An 18,475-nucleotide genomic window follows, 5' to 3' on the forward strand; every position below is an offset into this window, starting at 1 on the left:
TGCCAGTGGGGACTCAAAAAAATAATAATCTACATACGTAGAAAGAAAGACATCCCAATTTCCACAACGCTAACTCATCTCTGGCTTCTGAATTGTGGCAAGTGTACCAGAGAGCCATGCTGAACTTGCTTTCACGTCAGTTGTGTTACGCTCAATAACATTTTCTTCCAAGCAACTGTTCTGCTTATGTCTGGTACCATAAGAGGTTGTTAGAAGCAGCCAGTCCCAGGAGGAAACAGATAAGCTCTTCAATATTTATGGGGCAAAGATATATTCAGTAATCCCACGGGGAAGGCACAAAATAGTGGGAAGAGTGTGTGTGTGTTTGTTTTAACCTTTCCAGTGAGTGGAAGCGTCATTGTGGAGGAGGCTGTATGCTACTTTTCTTCCTCCATTTTTTATTGTTTTCTCTCTCTGCCCCTGTTTGTGGAGCGTGTAGAACAGCTCATTTTCTTAAGCCGTCTGGGGAGCTTCTTGCTAAGCCTATTTCTCGCTTTCTTTCCAGCTGGCACTTAGAACATGCTGTTAAAAGTAAGCCAACTTGCACAGAAGCACGTTGGCTGGCTGTCCTTAGCTGCTTCAGAATTTGACCATTGTTCCATCCTCCATTCTTATTGCTGCCAATGCTTGGCTACGGTGCCTTGCTACCTTCCTTCCTTTAAAGAAAAGGAAAAAACCAAGTTACAATTTTATTTGCTCAGGTTGACATGTGCAATTTGGGAACCACAGCTCAGTAATGATGGGAGATTATCTTCATTGCTAGAGTGTTTGCTTTCTGATTAAGACAGAACTTGTTTGAGGATAGCAAGGCAAAGCCAAGGTTTGTTATTCTGTTGAAAATGTAATCCCACTCCCCCATAATTTCTTGCATACTGCTCATAATATTACAGAGTGCCCTATTATGAAAAGGAAAGGGCTCTAGCTTTTAAACCCAGAGGTGGAGAACCAGAATCCAAAACCTAGAGGGCCACAGGTTCTGCATACCTGTTTTGAGTAACTGCTACATCTGTATTTCCTTACTGCAGAGAACTCTTGAGTGGAGCACACGAGGTATCCAGATTTCTGCCGAAAGCAGGGAGTTCCAAGGCATAAGACACTAAAAGATCAACCCAGCAAATGAATGTAGAGGAAGAGGGCATCCACAAATGATGTAACCATGCAGGCAACTTGGTGTGGGAATTGCCATTACTTTGGGCACATTGTTGTATGCGGACAGGAGTAACCGAGAGAGTGAGAGGAGGCATGAAGTCGGATATTCGCTCATGCAAGGAATGGTGTTGGTTCATACTGGCTGGTTTTACTCCTCCATTGCCTTTTATGAAAGGGGGAATTGCTGTGCAGCAGCTGCTGCAGATCGCTCTCCAAAGTCTTCTGCTCCTTTTATTTGGCTTGCAGGCTCATAAACCTCATTGTGCTCTACAAGGCACAAACTGTAAATAAATAAAGAATATCACTGCCTTTTTGTCCAGACCTGAAAGGCTGTATTTCCTGAGAAACCAGCTGGAAAAGGCTGCAGGCCCAATAAATTAAAGAAATATAAGAGAAGTTCTCGTGGAATCTGTCTGTTTAGCAACTTCCTTCTGATTCAGGGGCAACCCAGCCCAGCCCAGCATTATACCGTCTGCTGAACTCATGGTATGCAGGTTTATGAGCTACGTCACAATGAACGGTGGGTCCTCTTGAAAAACCAGGGAGAGCTATTTATCACATTGATTACGTGGAATGCTGTTGGGTGTGAGGAGAGACCTCAGCTGACATCCATCATATGAAAACAATGCAAAAGGGCATAAGTACTTTGTTGTGTGGTTGTTGTTGGTGGTGGTGGTCATTGTTTATTGGTTTCTAGTTTTGCCGCCTTCTTGCTAAATTTTAAAGTGTGACATTTGGGAGCAGCTGAATGAGGAACCTTTAACTTGGCTCTTGATGAATGAACTGCAATGTCATTATGCAGAGTCTCTCTAGGAGTCTCCCAGGTGCTCCCTCCAGGTCCAGAGGCAGTTGTTATGCTCTGCATATCAGTTGCTGGGGGAGCAGCAGTGGGAGGAAGGCAGCTAGTGCCTTTTATGTCCAGCTTGTTGGCATCTGACTGGCCGCTTTGTAAAATAGGATGCTGGACTCGATGAAACTTTTTGGTCTGATCAGTGAGGTTCTTATTTTCTTGCCAAGTGTCATAGAATCATAGAATCATAGAGTTGGAAGAGACCACAAGGGCCATCGAGTCCAACCCCCCTGCCAAGCAGGAAACACCATCAGAGCACTCCTGACATATGGTTGTCAAGCCTCTGCTTAAAGACCTCCAAAGAAGGAGACTCCACCACACTCCTTGGCAGCAAATTCCACTGTCAAACAGCTCTTACTGTCAGGAAGTTCTTCCTAATGTTTAGGTGGAATCTTCTTTCTTGTAGTTTGGAACCATTGCTCCGTGTCCGCTTCTCTGGAGCAGCAGAAAACAACCTTTCTCCCTCCTCTATGTGACATCCTTTTATATATTTGAACATGGCTATCATATCACCCCTTAACCTCCTCTTCTCCAGGCTAAACATGCCCAGCTCCCTTAGCCGTTCCTCATAAGGCATCGTTTCCAGGCCTTTGACCATTTTGGTTGCCCTCCTCTGGACACGTTCCAGTTTGTCAGTGTCCTTCTTGAACTGTGGTGCCCAGAACTGTCACCTGTGTTTGGAAGATCTGAGAATCGGTTGGCATGCTGTAGCTGAGCTGTGGAGGCTTCTTTAATTGCTCCTTTTGGTAGCTTTTATCCTATGTTAAGCAGTTGCTCTGTGGGGTTTGTCATCTAAAAGACTGACCATCCAATCAAGCGAGAAGCTTTCTTCCATACAAACTTGCATCCTCTCACAGTCCTCAGTTCCTGCTGGAAGAAATGCCTTAATAGTGTCCCTTCTCCTCACATTTTGTTAATTGTTTCGTCTGAGATAGCGAGGTATAATCCTTTAGAACTGCCTCAGAGATATATAACCACAGTGTTGATTGTAATAGCTTTCTTGGTAATATGAATGGTTCATGAGAGTGGATGGGGAATGGATTATTTTGAACCATTTCAGAGGTTTCTAGGCATAATAGCAGCAGTAACACTGCATAGTTTGATCTAATTCCCATCAGCCTTACTCATGCACATTTATTCTCCAGGGCAGAATCACATAAATACTTAAAGCACCCACAGCACATGCCTATAAAGATCTTTCTTTAAACCCTTCAGTGAATCACACTCCAAAGCTCCTTGTTGCTGATCACTTGCTTTTTCCTGATATTTAACCCATATTCCCTCTTTGGATGATTGGGCCAATTTTTTCTCCTTCCCTCCATCCAAGTAGCTCTTCATTTTGAATACTGCTGGCATTCCTGCACAGAATCCTTGTGCCATTTTTTTTTTAGGCTAAACACATGCTCAGTGACATGCCTTCTGCACCTGTTCTCATCCTTGCAAGATTTCAGTACTGTATTTTTGAACTGAGGTGTATAGAACTTGCTACTTGCTCTAGTAATTCTTGTGAGTGCTAAGCAGCAGTAATGAATGCCCAGTACAGTAACAGCTCATGGAGAGATGGGAATCTTTGGCCTTATGGAGGATGAGGTGATCAATGGCTGCTAGCCACAATGGCTATGTTCTACCACCACTATCCGAGGCTGCATGCCTCTGAATGCCAGTTGCTGTGAATTATAAGCGAAGATCCTGCCTGTTGATTTCCCAAAGGCAGTGGTTGTCCACCGTGAGAGTGGGATGCTGGGCTAAATGGACATTTGGCCTGATCCAGGAAGACTCTTCTTGTGTTCTTAGGTCCTCATAGCCCTGTAAATATGCCTCCTACTTACGTGCTAGGAAATAAGTTCCTCTGTGCATTACTATATGGCTCTTCCTACATAGACTTATTCTGCATCATTGCTACATTCCCTGAGGCTGCATCTCTCCCTTCTTCCCTACCTGCCCCCTGCGTCTTGCAGCCTCCTGTGTGTACAACTATTGGAAGGGTAGAGGGTTAGCCCAGGCTAGTTGTTCAGCTAGGCCATTTTTTAAAAAATGCAGATAATGCAGGAAGTGGGGTCTTGGGGACCACCAAAAATGTGATCATGATGTGGTGGCATCAAAGTATCATAGCAGAAAGTTGATAGGAACAATTCACATAATACTTGAAAATTAAGATTTGGAAAATTGGGGAAGTGGTCTTTAAGGGGGACACAAAAAACCTATGGGGGGGCAGATGTGACTCATGGCTTAGGCATCCCTGATTTACCTATGCTCTGTTCAGAGCATAACAGACGTTTCCTTGCATCAGAGCTAGAAGTTACAAGGCTTTGGCTTCTGCTCATTTGTCTAAAAGACAACACAGAAAGTGTAAGTACTTCAGAAGCTTAGTGAAAAGCTTGTGGCACATTTGAGAGGTACTTAGTGGTGCTTCTGTGTTGTGTGTGATCTGTGATTAGAAAGATAAAAGCCACAGGGTAGGGAGAGTGGTCTTTTGTAATACCATCCTCGGCAGCAGTCTTGTGTATTAGTGGCAATTTGGCTGGCCACAGGTGCATCTTCTGCATGCTTTAAATTGCTGCATGCATTGCTTAGCACAGAGCCCCTTCCATGAGGGAATGGAAAGGGATATAGAGAAGTGTGAGCTATTCCTCCTTCTGATCTTTCTCCCATCGAGGGTGACCTTACTTGCTCTGTCAACAAGCCAGCAGGGATTGAAGAGCTTTTGTTTTCATACAAGTTCAGGAAATCCTGGCTGATGACTCTGGCTTGGTTCACATTACCATGACCCCGGTGGAGTTATTCTATCCCAATATATTCTACACCAATATATTATAATGATGGTAATGGTAATGTGGCTCATCATTGATATGAAACCATTGGGGGGAGTTTTAGGGGGATTTGGGACGAAGTGTCATTGATGTGCTGATGACACCCAACTCTTAATTACCCTTTCCATAAATTGTGAGTGCTGCTGGCAGAAGTTTTAAACCGATGTCCTGAGTTGGTATTGAGCTGGTTGAAAGCAAATAAGCTGAAAAGCAACTCAGATATGACTGAGGCACTGTTTGCGGGTGGTCCAACTTTCATAAGGGCAGATATTCAAAGAGTCCTAGGTGGGCTGGATCACCCCTTGCAGCTTGTAGGATGATACTAAATCCAGGTCTCACTTCGGATGTCCTGGTAGCATCTGTGGCATGAAGTGCTTTTCACTAGTTTAGGTTGGCTCCTTGCCAATGGAACCAACCACCTTTATTCAGGTTACTGCGATGCATGGTGTGTGGGGCTGCTTTAGAAAACCATTCAGAAACCTCAGCTGTTCCAGCACACAGTTAACAGCTTGCCTGGTTGCTGTAAGATGGCAAATGGAACATTTGTTGTCTGTACTTGAGTCATCTTTTAAGAGCAGGCTAACTAAAACACTGCTGAGGCATATCATAGCAAGAGGACACTCTGACCGCACAGGTCATCTTGGAGGGAAAAGCATTCTGCTGGTGACAGTGTATAGGCAGAATAAACATAATGTTGTGCAGTCTTCTTAATAAGTTATCAGTGGACTGAGCATGGTGCAGTGCCAAGGTAATGGTGACATGCTGAAGTCACAGTGACTCTGTGGTCATGTTAATAAATTATATAAAAAAAATTATCTGCATAGTGAGGGTGAAACCATAATTTATAAGCGACATGGATGGAGGAATTGAGGGAGTGCTTCTCAAATTTGCAGATGACACTAACCTGGGAGGGGTAGCTAATGCCACAGAAGACCTAACTGGGATTTAAAATGGCCTTAACAGATTGGAGAGTTGGGCCCAAACTAACAAAATGAATTTCAATAGGGACAAATGTAAGGTTCTGCACTTAGGCAGGAAGAATGAGGTGCACAACTACAAGATGGGGAACACTTGGCTTACTAGCAGTACATATGAAAAGGATCTAGTGGTCTTAGTGGACCAAAGTTTAACATAAGTCAACAGTGTGATGCAGCAGCAAAAAAAGCTAATGCTATTCTAGGCTGCAGCAACAGAAGTATGGTGTCCAGATCAAGGGAAGTAATAGTACCACTCTATTCTGCCTTGGTCAGGCCACTCCTGGAATGCTGTGTCAAATTCTGGGCACCACCATTTAAGAAGGATGTTGACAAGCTGGAATGTGTGCAGAGGAGGGCAACCAAGATGATCAAGGGTCTGGAAACTAAGCTTTATAAGGAAAAGTTGAGGGAGCTGGGTATGTTTAGCCTGGAAAAAAGGAGACTGAGAAGAGCTATGTTAGCCATCTTCAAATATCTCAAGGACTGTCACATGGAAGAGGAAGCATGCTTGTTTTCTCCTGCTCTGGAGGTTACGACTCAACGGCCAATGGCTTCAAGTTGCAAGAAAGGAGATTCCAACTAAACATTTGGAAAAACTTTCTGACAGTAAGAGCTCTTCAGCAGTGGAACAGACTCCCACGAGAGGTGATGGACTCTCCTTCCTTGGAGGTTTTTAAGCAGAGGTTGGATGGCCACCTGTCATGGATGCTTTAGCTGAGATTCCTGCGTTGCAGGGGGATGGACTAGAGGACCATTCCAATTCTATGATTCTATTGATACAGCTAGCTACTTGTCTAGACATTCTGCCTCACAATACAGTATCAGCATGTAAGACCTGGGTGTGTCAAGATAGATTATCTGGAGGAGGGAAGATGCGATGCTTGCACTGTTACCTTCTGGGAGAGTCATTTATCTTGCTAACTGTATTGCATTGCAGATCAATTTCACAAACAAATTTTACTGCTTGGCATAGTGTCAGCTATGTTCCACATGACCTTATTAGCACCTTCATTTCATACTGGTAACTCTTTCACTAGTTTCAGTTGTGAGAGGGGAGACATTCACATTAGTGTGTGGGAGCAAAAACAAGAGAGCCTTGTGACACCTTAAAGACTAACCCATTTATTATGGCATAATATTTCACGGACTACATTCCCCTACATGAGTTACGTGAAATGTTATTGTCTGTGTGCGCATGCACATGCTCACACACATGCATATATGGTTGGCAGCAGCGATTGTAATCAGTGAAATCCAGTCAGAGGGAAGTGTGCATGTGCATTACGTGAACTGCAACCCCTTCCTCGGTTCTGTCTGCTTAGGCAGCCCACCCTATCTCTGAACAGCCGGTGCTGATGCAACCTTTTTGAGATACATTAATATGTGGTGATGATGTCATTCTGCAAACATGGTCCCCATCTGCATGGGCATCACTGTGAATGCTAATTGTGTTGGCTTGTTAAGCACAAAGTCACAAGGAAGCAAAGCATGAACAGTTCTGGGTTCATGCGGCTGCCTTATTAGCTGCAAGGCTGCGAGCGCTCAGCATTTAACGTGATCAAGTTTCTCTTTTTATATAAGTGTTCTTGTTAGGGATGCATGACGGACTCTGTGTCTGCTGGCAAGCTTTCTAGCCACAGTTTCCAATAGGAAGCTATGCAGAAGGAACTGAGATTGAAGCACAGCCTATAGAGCAGTGATGACCAGATTTGACCCTCCAGCTGTTTTGGGACTACAATTCCTATCATCCCTGACCACTGGTCCTGTTAGCTAGGGGTGATGGGAGTTGTAGTCCCAAAACAGCTGGAGGGCCAAGTTTGGCCATCACTGATCTAGAGTAACATGCTAACGTGTGTGTGTGTGTGTGTGTGTGTGTGTGTTTTCCAGTGGAGAAGGATTTCTGTTGTGTGACTCAGGGTGATGCTGGGAAAACTCTTAAGACACAAAGGCTACCTGGGCTCTGACTTGATTCACACACACATTTGTTGCTTGATGACTGCAACCTCAAATCTTGGCTTGCATATATGAATGAGCCATCGCAGATAAAATGCTTCATGGAACTTTCACGTTCCGTCACCTCGCTTTACCTTGAGCACAATGTATTTGGTTTACAGTCTCCTCATTTCACCCTCTGAACTTCTGCAGAAGCATGCCTTGTTGATGAAATTCACCCTCTGAACTTCTGCAGAAGCATGCCTTGTTGATGAAATTCAGATGAAATTCTAGAAATTTTCTGATTCATTAAATCTCTGCACTCTGCCCCCCTCTGCCAAGTACCGTACTTTCCCATGTATAACACGCCCCCGTGTATAAGACGCACCCTATCTGGGGCGACTCCAAATTAAGAAAATGGAGGGAGATTGCCGGGAGTTGTTGAGGTTTTTTTAGGGGGGATTGCTGAAAATTGCTCACCTGACTGTCCTACACTGCCACTTGCATGCGTCACGAAAGCCACCGATCGTCTGTCCCCTCACCGGCAGATGCCAACCATCGCCTGCCCAATTGACGCAGAGACACACAATCAAGAACAGCCCTTGCCGCAGCCACCAATAACATGCCCGATAGCCGCTGACAATCTCTGGCTTGTGGAAGCAACCAATCCCACATCCCCCCTATGCACTATCCATGTATAATACAACCCCAAATTTTAAACATCCTATTTTTATTTTAAAAACCCCTCGTCTTATACACAGAAAAGTATGGTAAATAGAGCAATCCTTTGCTGTGTGATATATCGGAATCATGCATCTTTTTTTTTTTTGAAGTGCTAATAATTGGCTCTTATCCTGGGGTACTAGTGGCTAATGTAACCAATTGGTTGAGGCAGTGGGAGGAGGAAGGGGGTAGAAAGTTCATCTGATAGATGTGAATTTGGCAAACATCAATATATAGCACTTCTATTTGAAGAAAGGGAGCCTACACATCACAGCTGTTAGAGACAGAACTGACATAAGGTGTTTAGAAAGCTTTCAGATGGGTAAAGGATCTTCAGTGAAATATGAGTTTTGAAGCCTTTAGATTTTATGGTTTCGCTATGAAGATCAAACTGCTGTAAAGCTAAAGGAGAAAGATCTGTTTGGGAGGAAAGTACGATGGGTATACGTGGTCTAGAGACAAAAAAAAGATGAAGAGTGAAGAATAGCAGAGTGGGTGGTTACTAAAAAGAGATGAAGGTTCAACTATTATGTAGATACCAAAGGAAGGGAAAAGAAATAAGGTGGGAGTAGCTATAAATTTAAGGGATGCGGGTGGCGCTGTGGTCTAAACCACAGAGCCTAGGGCTTGCCAATTGGAAGGTCAGCGGTTCAAATCCCCGTGACGGGGTGAACTCCCTTTGTTCGGTCCCAGCTCCTGCCAACCTAGCAGTTCGAAAGTACGTCATAGTGCGAGTTAGATAAATAGGTACCGCTCCGGCGGGAAGGCCCCTTCATGGATCACTGCCTTGCCGTGGCGAAGGGGCTTGAAGAACTCAGAGAAGCTATGAACTATGCCGAGCAGGGCACCCAAGATGAACAGGTCATAGTGGAGAGTTTTGACCAAACGTGATCCACCTGGAGGAGGAACCGGCAAGCCACTCCAGTATCCCTGCCAAGAAAACTCCATGGACAAAGACAACAGGCATATAAAAGTTATGACGCTGGAAGATGAGCCCCTCAGGTCGGAAGGCGTCCAACATGCTACTGGGGAAGAGCGGAGGGCAAGTACAAGTAGATCCAGAGCTGATGAAGCGCCTGGGCCAAAGCCGAAAGGACGCTCAGTTGCGGATATGCCTGGAAGCGAAAGGAAAGTCCAATGCTGTAAAGAAAAATATTGCATAGGAACCTGGAATGTAAGAACCATGAACATGGGTAAGTTGGAGGTGGTCAAAAATGAGATGGCAAGAATAAATATTGACATCCTGGGCATCAGTGAACTAAAATGGACGGGAATGGGTGAATTCAGTTCGGATGACCATCATATTTACTACTGTGGGCAAGAAACCCGTAAAAGAAATGGAGTGGCCCTCATAGTCAACAAAAGAGTGGCAAAAGCTGTACTGGGATGCAATCTCAAAAATGATAGAATGATCTCGATACGAATCCAAGGCAGACCTTTTAACATCACAGTAATCCAAGTTTATGCACCAACTACTGGTGCTGAAGAAACTGAAATTGACCAATTCTATGAAGACTTACAACACCTTATAGAAGTGACACCAAAGAAGGATGTTCTTCTCATTATAGGGGATTGGAATGCTAAAGTAGGGAGTCAAGAGATAAAAGGAACAACTGGCAAGTTTGGCCTTGGAGATCAAAACGAAGCAGGGCAAAGGCTAATAGAGTTCTGTCAAGAGAACAAGCTGGTCATCACAAACACGCTTTTCCAACAACACAAGAGACGACTCTACACATGGACATCACCAGATGGGCAGCATCGAAATCAGATTGATTATATTCTCTGCAGCCAAAGATGGAGAAGCTCTATACAGTCAGCAAAAACAAGACCTGGAGCTGACTGTGGCTCAGATCATCAGCTTCTTATAGCAAAATTCAAGCTTAAACTGAAGAAAGTAGGAAAAACCACTGAGCCGGTAAGATACAATCCAAGTCAAATCCCTTATGAATACACAGTGGAAGTGAGGAACAGGTTTAAGGATTTAGATTTGGTGGACAGAGTGCCTGAAGTACTATGGATGGAGGCTCGTAACATTATACAGGAGGCAGCAACAAAAACCATCCCAATGAAAAGGAAATGCAAGAAAGCAAAGTGGCTGTCCAATGAGGCCTTACAAATAGCGGGGGAGAGAAGGCAAGCAAAATGCAAGGGAGATCGTGAAACATACAGGAAATTGAATGCAGATTTCCAAAGAATAGCAAGGAGAGACAAGAAGACCTTCTTAAACAAGCAATGCAAAGAAATAGAGGAAAGCAATAGAATGGGAAGAACCAGAGATCTGTTCAAGAAAATTGGAGATATGAAAGGAACATTTCATACAAAGATTTCCATAATAAAGGACAAAAGTGGAAAGGACCTAACAGAAGCAGAAGACATCAGGAAGAGGTGGGCAAGAATACACAGAGGAATTATACCAGAAAGAAACGGATGTCTCATATACCCCAGGTAGTGTGGTTGCTGACCTTGAGCCAGACATCCTGGAGAGTGAAGTCAAATGGGCCTTAGAAAGCACTGCAAATAACAAGGCCAGTGGAAGTGATGGTATTCCAGCTGAACTATTTAAAATTTTAAAAGATGATGCTGTTAAGGTGCTACACTCAATATGCCAGCAAGTTTGGAAAACTCAGCAGTGGCCAGAAGATTGGAGAAGATCAGTCTACATCCCAATCCCAAAGAAGGGCAGTGCCAAAGAATGCTCCAACTATCGCACAATTGCACTAATTTCTCACGCTAGCAAGGTTATGCTTAAAATTCTACAAGGAAGGCTCAAGCAGTATGTGGACCGAGAACTCCCAGAAGTGCAAGCTGGATTTAGAAGAGGCAGAGGAACCAGAGACCAAATTGCAAACATGCGCTGGATTATGGAGAAAGCTAGAGAGTTCCAGAAAGACATTTACTTCTGCTTCATTGACTATGCAAAAGCCTTTGACTGTGTCGACCATGGCAAACTATGGCAAGTTCTTAAAGAAATGGGAGTGCCTGATCACCTCATCTGTCTCCTGAGAAATCTCTATGTGGGACAAGAAGCTACAGTTAGAACTGGATATGGAACAACTGACTGGTTCAAAATTGGGAAAGGAGTACGACAAGGCTGCATTTTGTCTCCCTGCTTATTTAACTTATATGCAGAATTCATCATGCGAAAGGCTGGGCTGGATGAATCCCTAGCCGGAATTAAGATTGCCGGAAGAAATATCAACAACCTCAGATATGCAGATGACACAACCTTGATGGCAGAAAGTGAGGAGGAATTAAAGAACCTTTTATTGAAGGTGAAAGAGGAGAGTGCAAAATATGGTCTGAAGCTCAACATCAAAAAAACGAAGATCATGGCTACTGGTCCCATCACCTCCTTGCAAATAGAAGGGGAAGAAATGGAGGCAGTGAGAGATTTTACTTTCTTGGGCTCCATGATCACTGCAGATGGTGACAGCAGCCACGAAATTAAAAGACGCCTGCTTCTTGGGTGAAGGGCAATGACAGGCCTAGACAGCATCTTGAGAAGTAGAGACATCACCTTGCCAACAAAGGTCCGTATAGTTAAAGCTATGGTTTTCCCAGTAGTGATGTATGGAAGTGAGAGCTGGACCATAAAGAAGGCTGATCGCCGAAGAATTGATGCTTTTGAATTATGGTGCTGGAGGAGACTCTCGAGAGTCCCATGGACTGCAAGAAGATCAAACCTCTCCATTCTGAAGGAAATCAGCCCTGAGTGCTCACTGGAAGGACAGATTGTGAAGCTGAGGCTCCAGTACTTTGGCCACCTCATGAGAAGAGAAGACTCCCTGGAGAAGACCCTGATGTTGGGAAAGATGGAGGGCACAAGGAGAAGGGGGCGACAGAGGACGAGATGGTTGGATAGTGTTTTTGAGGTTACCAGCATGAGTCTGACCAAGCTGCGGGGGGCAGTGGAGGACAGGAGTGCCTGGCGTTCTCTGGTCCATGGGGTCACGAAGAGTCGGACACGACTAAACGACTAAACAACAACAACAACCGGCGGGAAGGTAAACGGCGTTTCCGTGTGCTGCTCTGGTTCACCAGAAGCGGCTTAGTCATGCTGGCCACATGACCCAGAAGCTGTCTGCTGACAAACGCCGGCTCCCTCGGCCTGCAAAGTGAGATGAGTGTGCAATCCCAGAGTCGTCTGCGACAGGACCAAACAGTCAGGGGTACCTTTACCTTTACCTAGCTATAAATTAGATATTAGCTAAAACCATCCTGAAGGACAATGGGTTGAGAAGGTTATGGCTTAGATTGGGTAGCACAAGGATGATGTTGGTTTTAGCATTTTGTTAAGGGAACGGCTTGAGGTATATGCCCGAGTCAGGGATGCTAGGCTGATTTATGTACAAGTACAACAAAAAGCCTAGGGACGCAGGTGGCGCTGTGGGTTAAAGCCTCAGCGCCTAGGACTTGCCGATCGAAAGGTCGGCGGTTCGAATCCCTGCGGCGGGGTGCGCTCCCGCTGCTCGGTCCCAGCGCCTGCCAACCTAGCAGTTCGAAAGCACCTCCGGGTGCAAATAGATAAATAGGGACCGCTTACCAGCGGGAAGGTAAACGGCGTTTCCGTGTGCGGCTCTGGCTCGCCAGATGCAGCTTTGTCACGCTGGCCACGTGACCCGGAAGTGTCTCCGGACAGCGCTGGCCCCTGGCCTCTTGAGTGAGATGGGCGCACAACCCCAGAGTCTGTCAAGACTGGCCCGTATGGGCAGGGGTACCTTTACCTTTACCTTTTACAACAAAAAGCCGCACTTAGCTGCGGTTTGCCACATAGCAGTTTTATTTACATTTGAGGAATGCATTATACACAAGGCAAAGGAGTACAAACGTTCGATCAGTGTACTATTATATTGAAAAGGGTCGTTTCTGTGTTAGGAACTCATTGGTTCCCCCTCCCTTTTAAAGCAAGTTTCATGGATCTATAATGTAGCCATATTTACCATTATGGTCACCTGTCTTGAAAAGGATACTGTGCTGGAGAAAGTGCTGAAAGGGGATATTCAAATGACCTGGGGGAGAAGGCAGAATGTATTAATTATGAACAACGGTTTAGGAATTTGGGAGGGTGGGGGGTTTTAATTTTAATTTGGTGGGTGGAGAATATGACTCCAGAATGTAGGAAGAGCCTTGCTAGATCAGACTCAAGGCTCATCTACTTGGGCATGCTGTTTTCACTAACAAAGATTAAGTGGTTATAGTACACCATTATGTCTAAAATTCGACCTGGGAGAAGAGACGGTGGAAGAAGACTGGAAGAAATTTAAGACTTACTTACAAAAATATTGTAAATTGTATGAATGTTAAGAAGGATGCTAGAGTACAAACAACTAGGCACCATTAAGCTAGATGAAGTGAATTATGAAGATAAGTTAAATTCAAGGAAAGATAAATTTTTGGAAGTTTCAGGTTATATTTAATTTTTTAAGATTTGAATAAAGGATATCTAAAATTAGAGATATAACATTGGAAAATTAGATAATAAGAATAGAAAGAAGGGGATAAATTTGCTGGATAAAAATTATATAGACAGGAACGCAGGAGCGGGAGATGTGAGGGAGTCCAAAGAAGTTAAGGAAACTATGTTAGAAGATGTGTTATATTGTATTCTTTATTGGTATTGTAATCAAAATAAAACTGTTAATAAATATTTATTAAAAAAAAAAATTCACTCAAGGCAGCTTACACAATAACAGATAAAAAATACAATTCCATTTATGACGAAGTAGAATACATTTTTTTAAAACCACACCCCATCAAATAAGAACATTAATGAAACCATTAATAAACAGACAACCAGCTCAAAGATAAAACTCACCCCCCCACACAAAGGTTTCTCTGTCTTGAATTACATTTTCATTCTTTTCTCTCTCTCTTTAGGGCTGAAAAAACAGAAGTCCTAAATGAAGATCTCTTGCAGGTACAGTGTTTATCTTTCTGACATCTTCTGCAATCATTTGATATTGTACACTACTCCATGCGCAAAATACAAAACTAAACTTTGCAGGGGCTATCCTCTAATAGGAAATGAAATCAGCATGTATAACAAAATTGGATGTATGAGAAATCTATCCATCAAGTCTCCACAATGAACGTTGGAGGATTGTGGAATGCAGTCTCACTGGCAGCCTCTGAAGGTCAAAAAATTTCTCTTGCTTACACCAAGGACCAAGTAGATCCAGTTTCAGAGAAGCCTCAAGCTGCTGCACCTCCATATTGACTCAGAAAGTAGCATGAATGGGGGGTGTTTGATCTCTTTCAGAATTCTATAGTAGCATATATATGTAGAGAGGATAAATATAATATGTGCCTCGTCAGCAGAACAGTTGCCTTTTGTTCACTTGTGTTCCTTTGGTGGTGAGAGAGGTTGGGGTTGGCCTAGGGTGTGGTTGTTCATTTGTGATTGGCTGTGTTGAACTTTGTTTTTGTGTGTGAGTGGGGTGGGTGGGCGTTTTAGAGTGAACAGCAAAGAACCTACACAAGGAACGCTGACACTAAACCCTACATATAGTAAGTAAAATAGTAACACCGTCGCCCAACCCCACCCCCACCCATCTTTTCCCCCCTCCACCTCTTTCCCCCTTTTCTTCCCAAAGTCTCAACAAATGAAACTGATTTGTAAAAATGTTACATGGGGGGGGGGAATACGAGAGAGACATTGCAAACACTTTTGTAAAACAAGAAAATCTTTAATAAAATAAAAACTAACCTTCCCCCCCCCCAAAAAAAAACAACAACAGTTGCCTTTTGTGGCTATCTTTCAAACAGGTGGTCAATGACTTTTTATAGGGCAGGTAGTCTCTAGTGACTCTTCATTTTTAATAAGGAAAGTTTGGGGCAACTTCTGAATTTAACTTTTCACTGAAGTCAAGGATATTTTATGCTAAAAGTTGGCTTGCAATTGATCACTGGAGACATTGCATACAGCTCAACAATCCCAAGTCTAAGTTACTAAATAAAAATGCAGAATCTCTTTGAAATGTGAAACTTGAGAACCTAAACGTGAAAACCTAATACCTTTCACATTTCAAAGGGATTCTGCATTTTTATTTAGTATCTTTGACTTGGACTGTTGAGCTGTATGCAATGTCTCCAGTCAGCAAGTGAGAACCGAAGAGCCAGCTTCCAGTTCCTGGACGTGAGCATCTGCCAGTTTATTTTTTTATTTTTAAAGTCTCAGTAGCAGCCTCTGACATCTTCTCTTTCCAGGCCCCCATATCAATCCTGGGAGAACTAAAGGGGTCCCACTACCATTTTTGCTAGAGTGCATGCCGGATGAGCTGTCCGTGCCTATTTTCAGAAGATATGGCATCTCCCCTTATGAGATCAGCCAGATAATTATGCCATTTTCCAAAACTGACTAGTCTCTGGAAGCCAGTCACTTACAGGAGGTATTTCAACAGTGGCTTCAGGTAGCTAGCTACATTCTTCATTTGAACATTCACTTTTGGGTTGCCTCCATAATTCCAAGCCTTTATTTTGCAGTTGTCCTTTTAGCATCTCATTATGTTGCTTCCTTTCTTAGTACAGACACAGTTACTTATCCACCATATCTCCATTCATTCCTAAAATAGGAATCACAACATTTTATTCTACTTAAGTTCCAGCTTTTGTTTCAGGATATTAAATTAAAATCAGCGCTAAAACAGTTGTTTCTCCCCTCTTGAACTTTTAACCGCAGTGGTTTGCCTGTAAATTAATGGGATTAGAATGGGTAAACACACTTATTTTTGGATTACTAATGCACTTCCATAGCTAGAGAGTGGTGTTTGGGCTTGGTAAACCAAACATGGTACAAACCAAACATTGTACTAAGTGCATCATTCCTGAATGCTGAAGTAACATAGGAAGTGACTGAGGATGCCAAAGTTCAGATTTCGCTGGCATCTTGAGTGCCATTTCCTGCATTTCTGAGGATGCTCAAGTAATCAAGGAAGACTGGGAAGTATAGTTTTCTAGAATACTCAGACACTCAAAAGTGCCCCTTGAGCATTTTGGAAAACTATATTTCTTGGAGATCCTTTTGCCTGGGATATAGTTTCCAGATTGCCTGGCATCTCTGCTATCACAGCTTATGGGCCTGGTTTTTATTTTATGTTACTTGTAACTTTTTAATTTAAACTCTAGTGAAATCCTATCCAACTCAGAGTACCCTTCTTTGTAACTTCATTTCGGAGCCTGATTCAGAGTGCTCACTTTGACATTTGAGTTCTTTCATGACTTGGGGCCACAGAGACTGAATAACCATCTCTTCCCATATGCACCTAAACGTGCCCTGTGGTCATCAATGTGGGCTCTTCACCAGGTTTTCCTGCTAGTTGGAATATTGTGTAGTAGCAACAGGAAACAGGTCCTCCTCAGCAATGACCTCACATTTAGAGAATGCCTGCCTTGTGGCATCAGGCAACTAGCTTTTCAGTCTCACAGATTTTATTAAACCCTCTGTTATGTGGTCTTTTAATGTGCCTGTTTTACTTTCTGGAGGCTTTTAAGGTCTGTAGTACCTGCTGCTTGGTATAATCTTTTAGCTTTTTGCCCTGTGTTTACAAGGATGGTTATCTTGGTGTTGTCTATTGAATGTATTCTTTTTGAATTGCATTATCTTAATTCACTTTAAATACTTGTGTACTTTGCCCTGAAAATGATAGTTGTTGGGTGGCTAAGAAAAGAGCCAGGAAGTAAATAAATTCTGAAGTCTGATAATGTTAATCAACTATTTATTGTGTCATTTGTTCCTTAATTGTCCAGCGTGTTAAAATTGGCTGCTGATGAATGGAGTATGCAAGTGGACACTTTAAGGGGACCCAGAGGGCAGGGCCTATGTGAACTGAATTGGTTCTCTCTCTATGTCCAGATAGCTGAGAGTTGTTGGCGAGCACCTCTGATGTGATGCCTTCTTGTTGTGTTCCTCCCCAGGTGGAGAAGCGTTTGGAGTTGGTGAAGCAGGTCTCCCACAGCACACACAAGAAACTGACAGCGTGTCTTCAGGGTCAGCAGGGATCGGATTCTGATAAGCGCTCGGTGAGAGATTCCAGCACCCACCAGACAACAGAGCTGGGTTCATGTCTCTACGTGTTTCACATGGAGAAGAGGCAGGAGGGAGGGAATCAAGCTGAGAAGACAGCACAGCTAGCTTTCCTCCCCTCCTGTGTGTAAATTGTATGTGAGCGCAAGAGTTAGTAAAACAGGGGTTCATGGGGTTTTTTTAATAAACAAATAATATTGTTTGGAAATAGTATCATTTTCTGGGAATGAAGTGGGCTCAAACTGTGATGTGATGGATTTAAAAACAAACCCTAAATTCATACAGCAGTTGCTTTTGTTGCAGAAGAAATTGCCTTTGACATCGCTAGCCCAATGCTTGATGGAAGGTTCTGCTATTCTAGGGGACGACTCCCTGCTTGGGTAAGATTCTTCCCATTCAAAATACCCACCTATTGGGCAAGATACCACTCTCTCTCTCTCTCTTTTTTAATCTGTTCCAGTCACAAAAATGTTCCTCAGCTGAAAGGCCACTTCAGTAGGAAACATGTTGGTGGATTTATTTAAAATATTTATACCCTGCCCTTTCCTTTATAAAACATTTAAGGCAGCTCACAAACAAGAACTGTAAAATGCATTAAAAATAAAAGGATCGCAAGTCTAGCGTTGTAATGAAAAATCCTTTTGCCTGAACCAATTTGAATAGCTTTTTGCTACTTTTCAATTACCACCCCCTTTTCCAACCAACCTTATTCAGGTTGGGTCTCCTCAGTCTTATTACATGTGCTTTAAACATTTAGAGATACCCTTTCACGTAAAATAGCAAGGCGGTTTATAGCATAAATCAATACAAAAGACAATAGAAAGATACTAGGTGTTGCCTCTGCCATGGCACCTTCGCAGGATGCAGCAATAAGTTGTCGTTTCACACCAGCCTGTTTTATTACAAATAAACCAAAGCATGTTAGTGGAATGACACAGAACCATTTTGTGCCTCAGATGATATAGAAGCCTCTTGGCCTGCTGCCTTACAAAGCCTGCATGATTAGTGCTTC

The 18,475-nt window shown here is 43.3% G+C and overlaps 1 protein-coding gene across 10 annotated transcripts in view; it reads left to right on the plus strand.

Moving 5' to 3' along the window:
• The window catches only part of ARHGAP44 (Rho GTPase activating protein 44), an 89,983-nt gene that overhangs the window by 37,937 nt on the left and 33,571 nt on the right, over positions 1-18,475 (plus strand). For 8 of the 10 annotated variants that reach the window (XM_079965953.1, XM_079965954.1, XM_079965951.1 and 5 more), the window contains exons 2-4: positions 14,319-14,358; positions 17,355-17,459; positions 17,767-17,843. In XM_079965953.1, coding sequence (XP_079822079.1) covers positions 14,319-14,358; positions 17,355-17,459; positions 17,767-17,843 — 222 coding nt within the window. Of the gene's footprint in view, positions 1-14,318; positions 14,359-17,354; positions 17,460-17,766; positions 17,844-18,475 lie in introns of those variants that run through there. The other 2 variants (XM_079965949.1, XM_079965955.1) reach the window with 2 other exon arrangements.

This window comes from Podarcis cretensis (assembly GCF_951804945.1).
Source record: "Podarcis cretensis genome assembly, chromosome: 2".
In the NCBI taxonomy this organism is placed as follows: domain Eukaryota; kingdom Metazoa; phylum Chordata; class Lepidosauria; order Squamata; family Lacertidae; genus Podarcis; species Podarcis cretensis.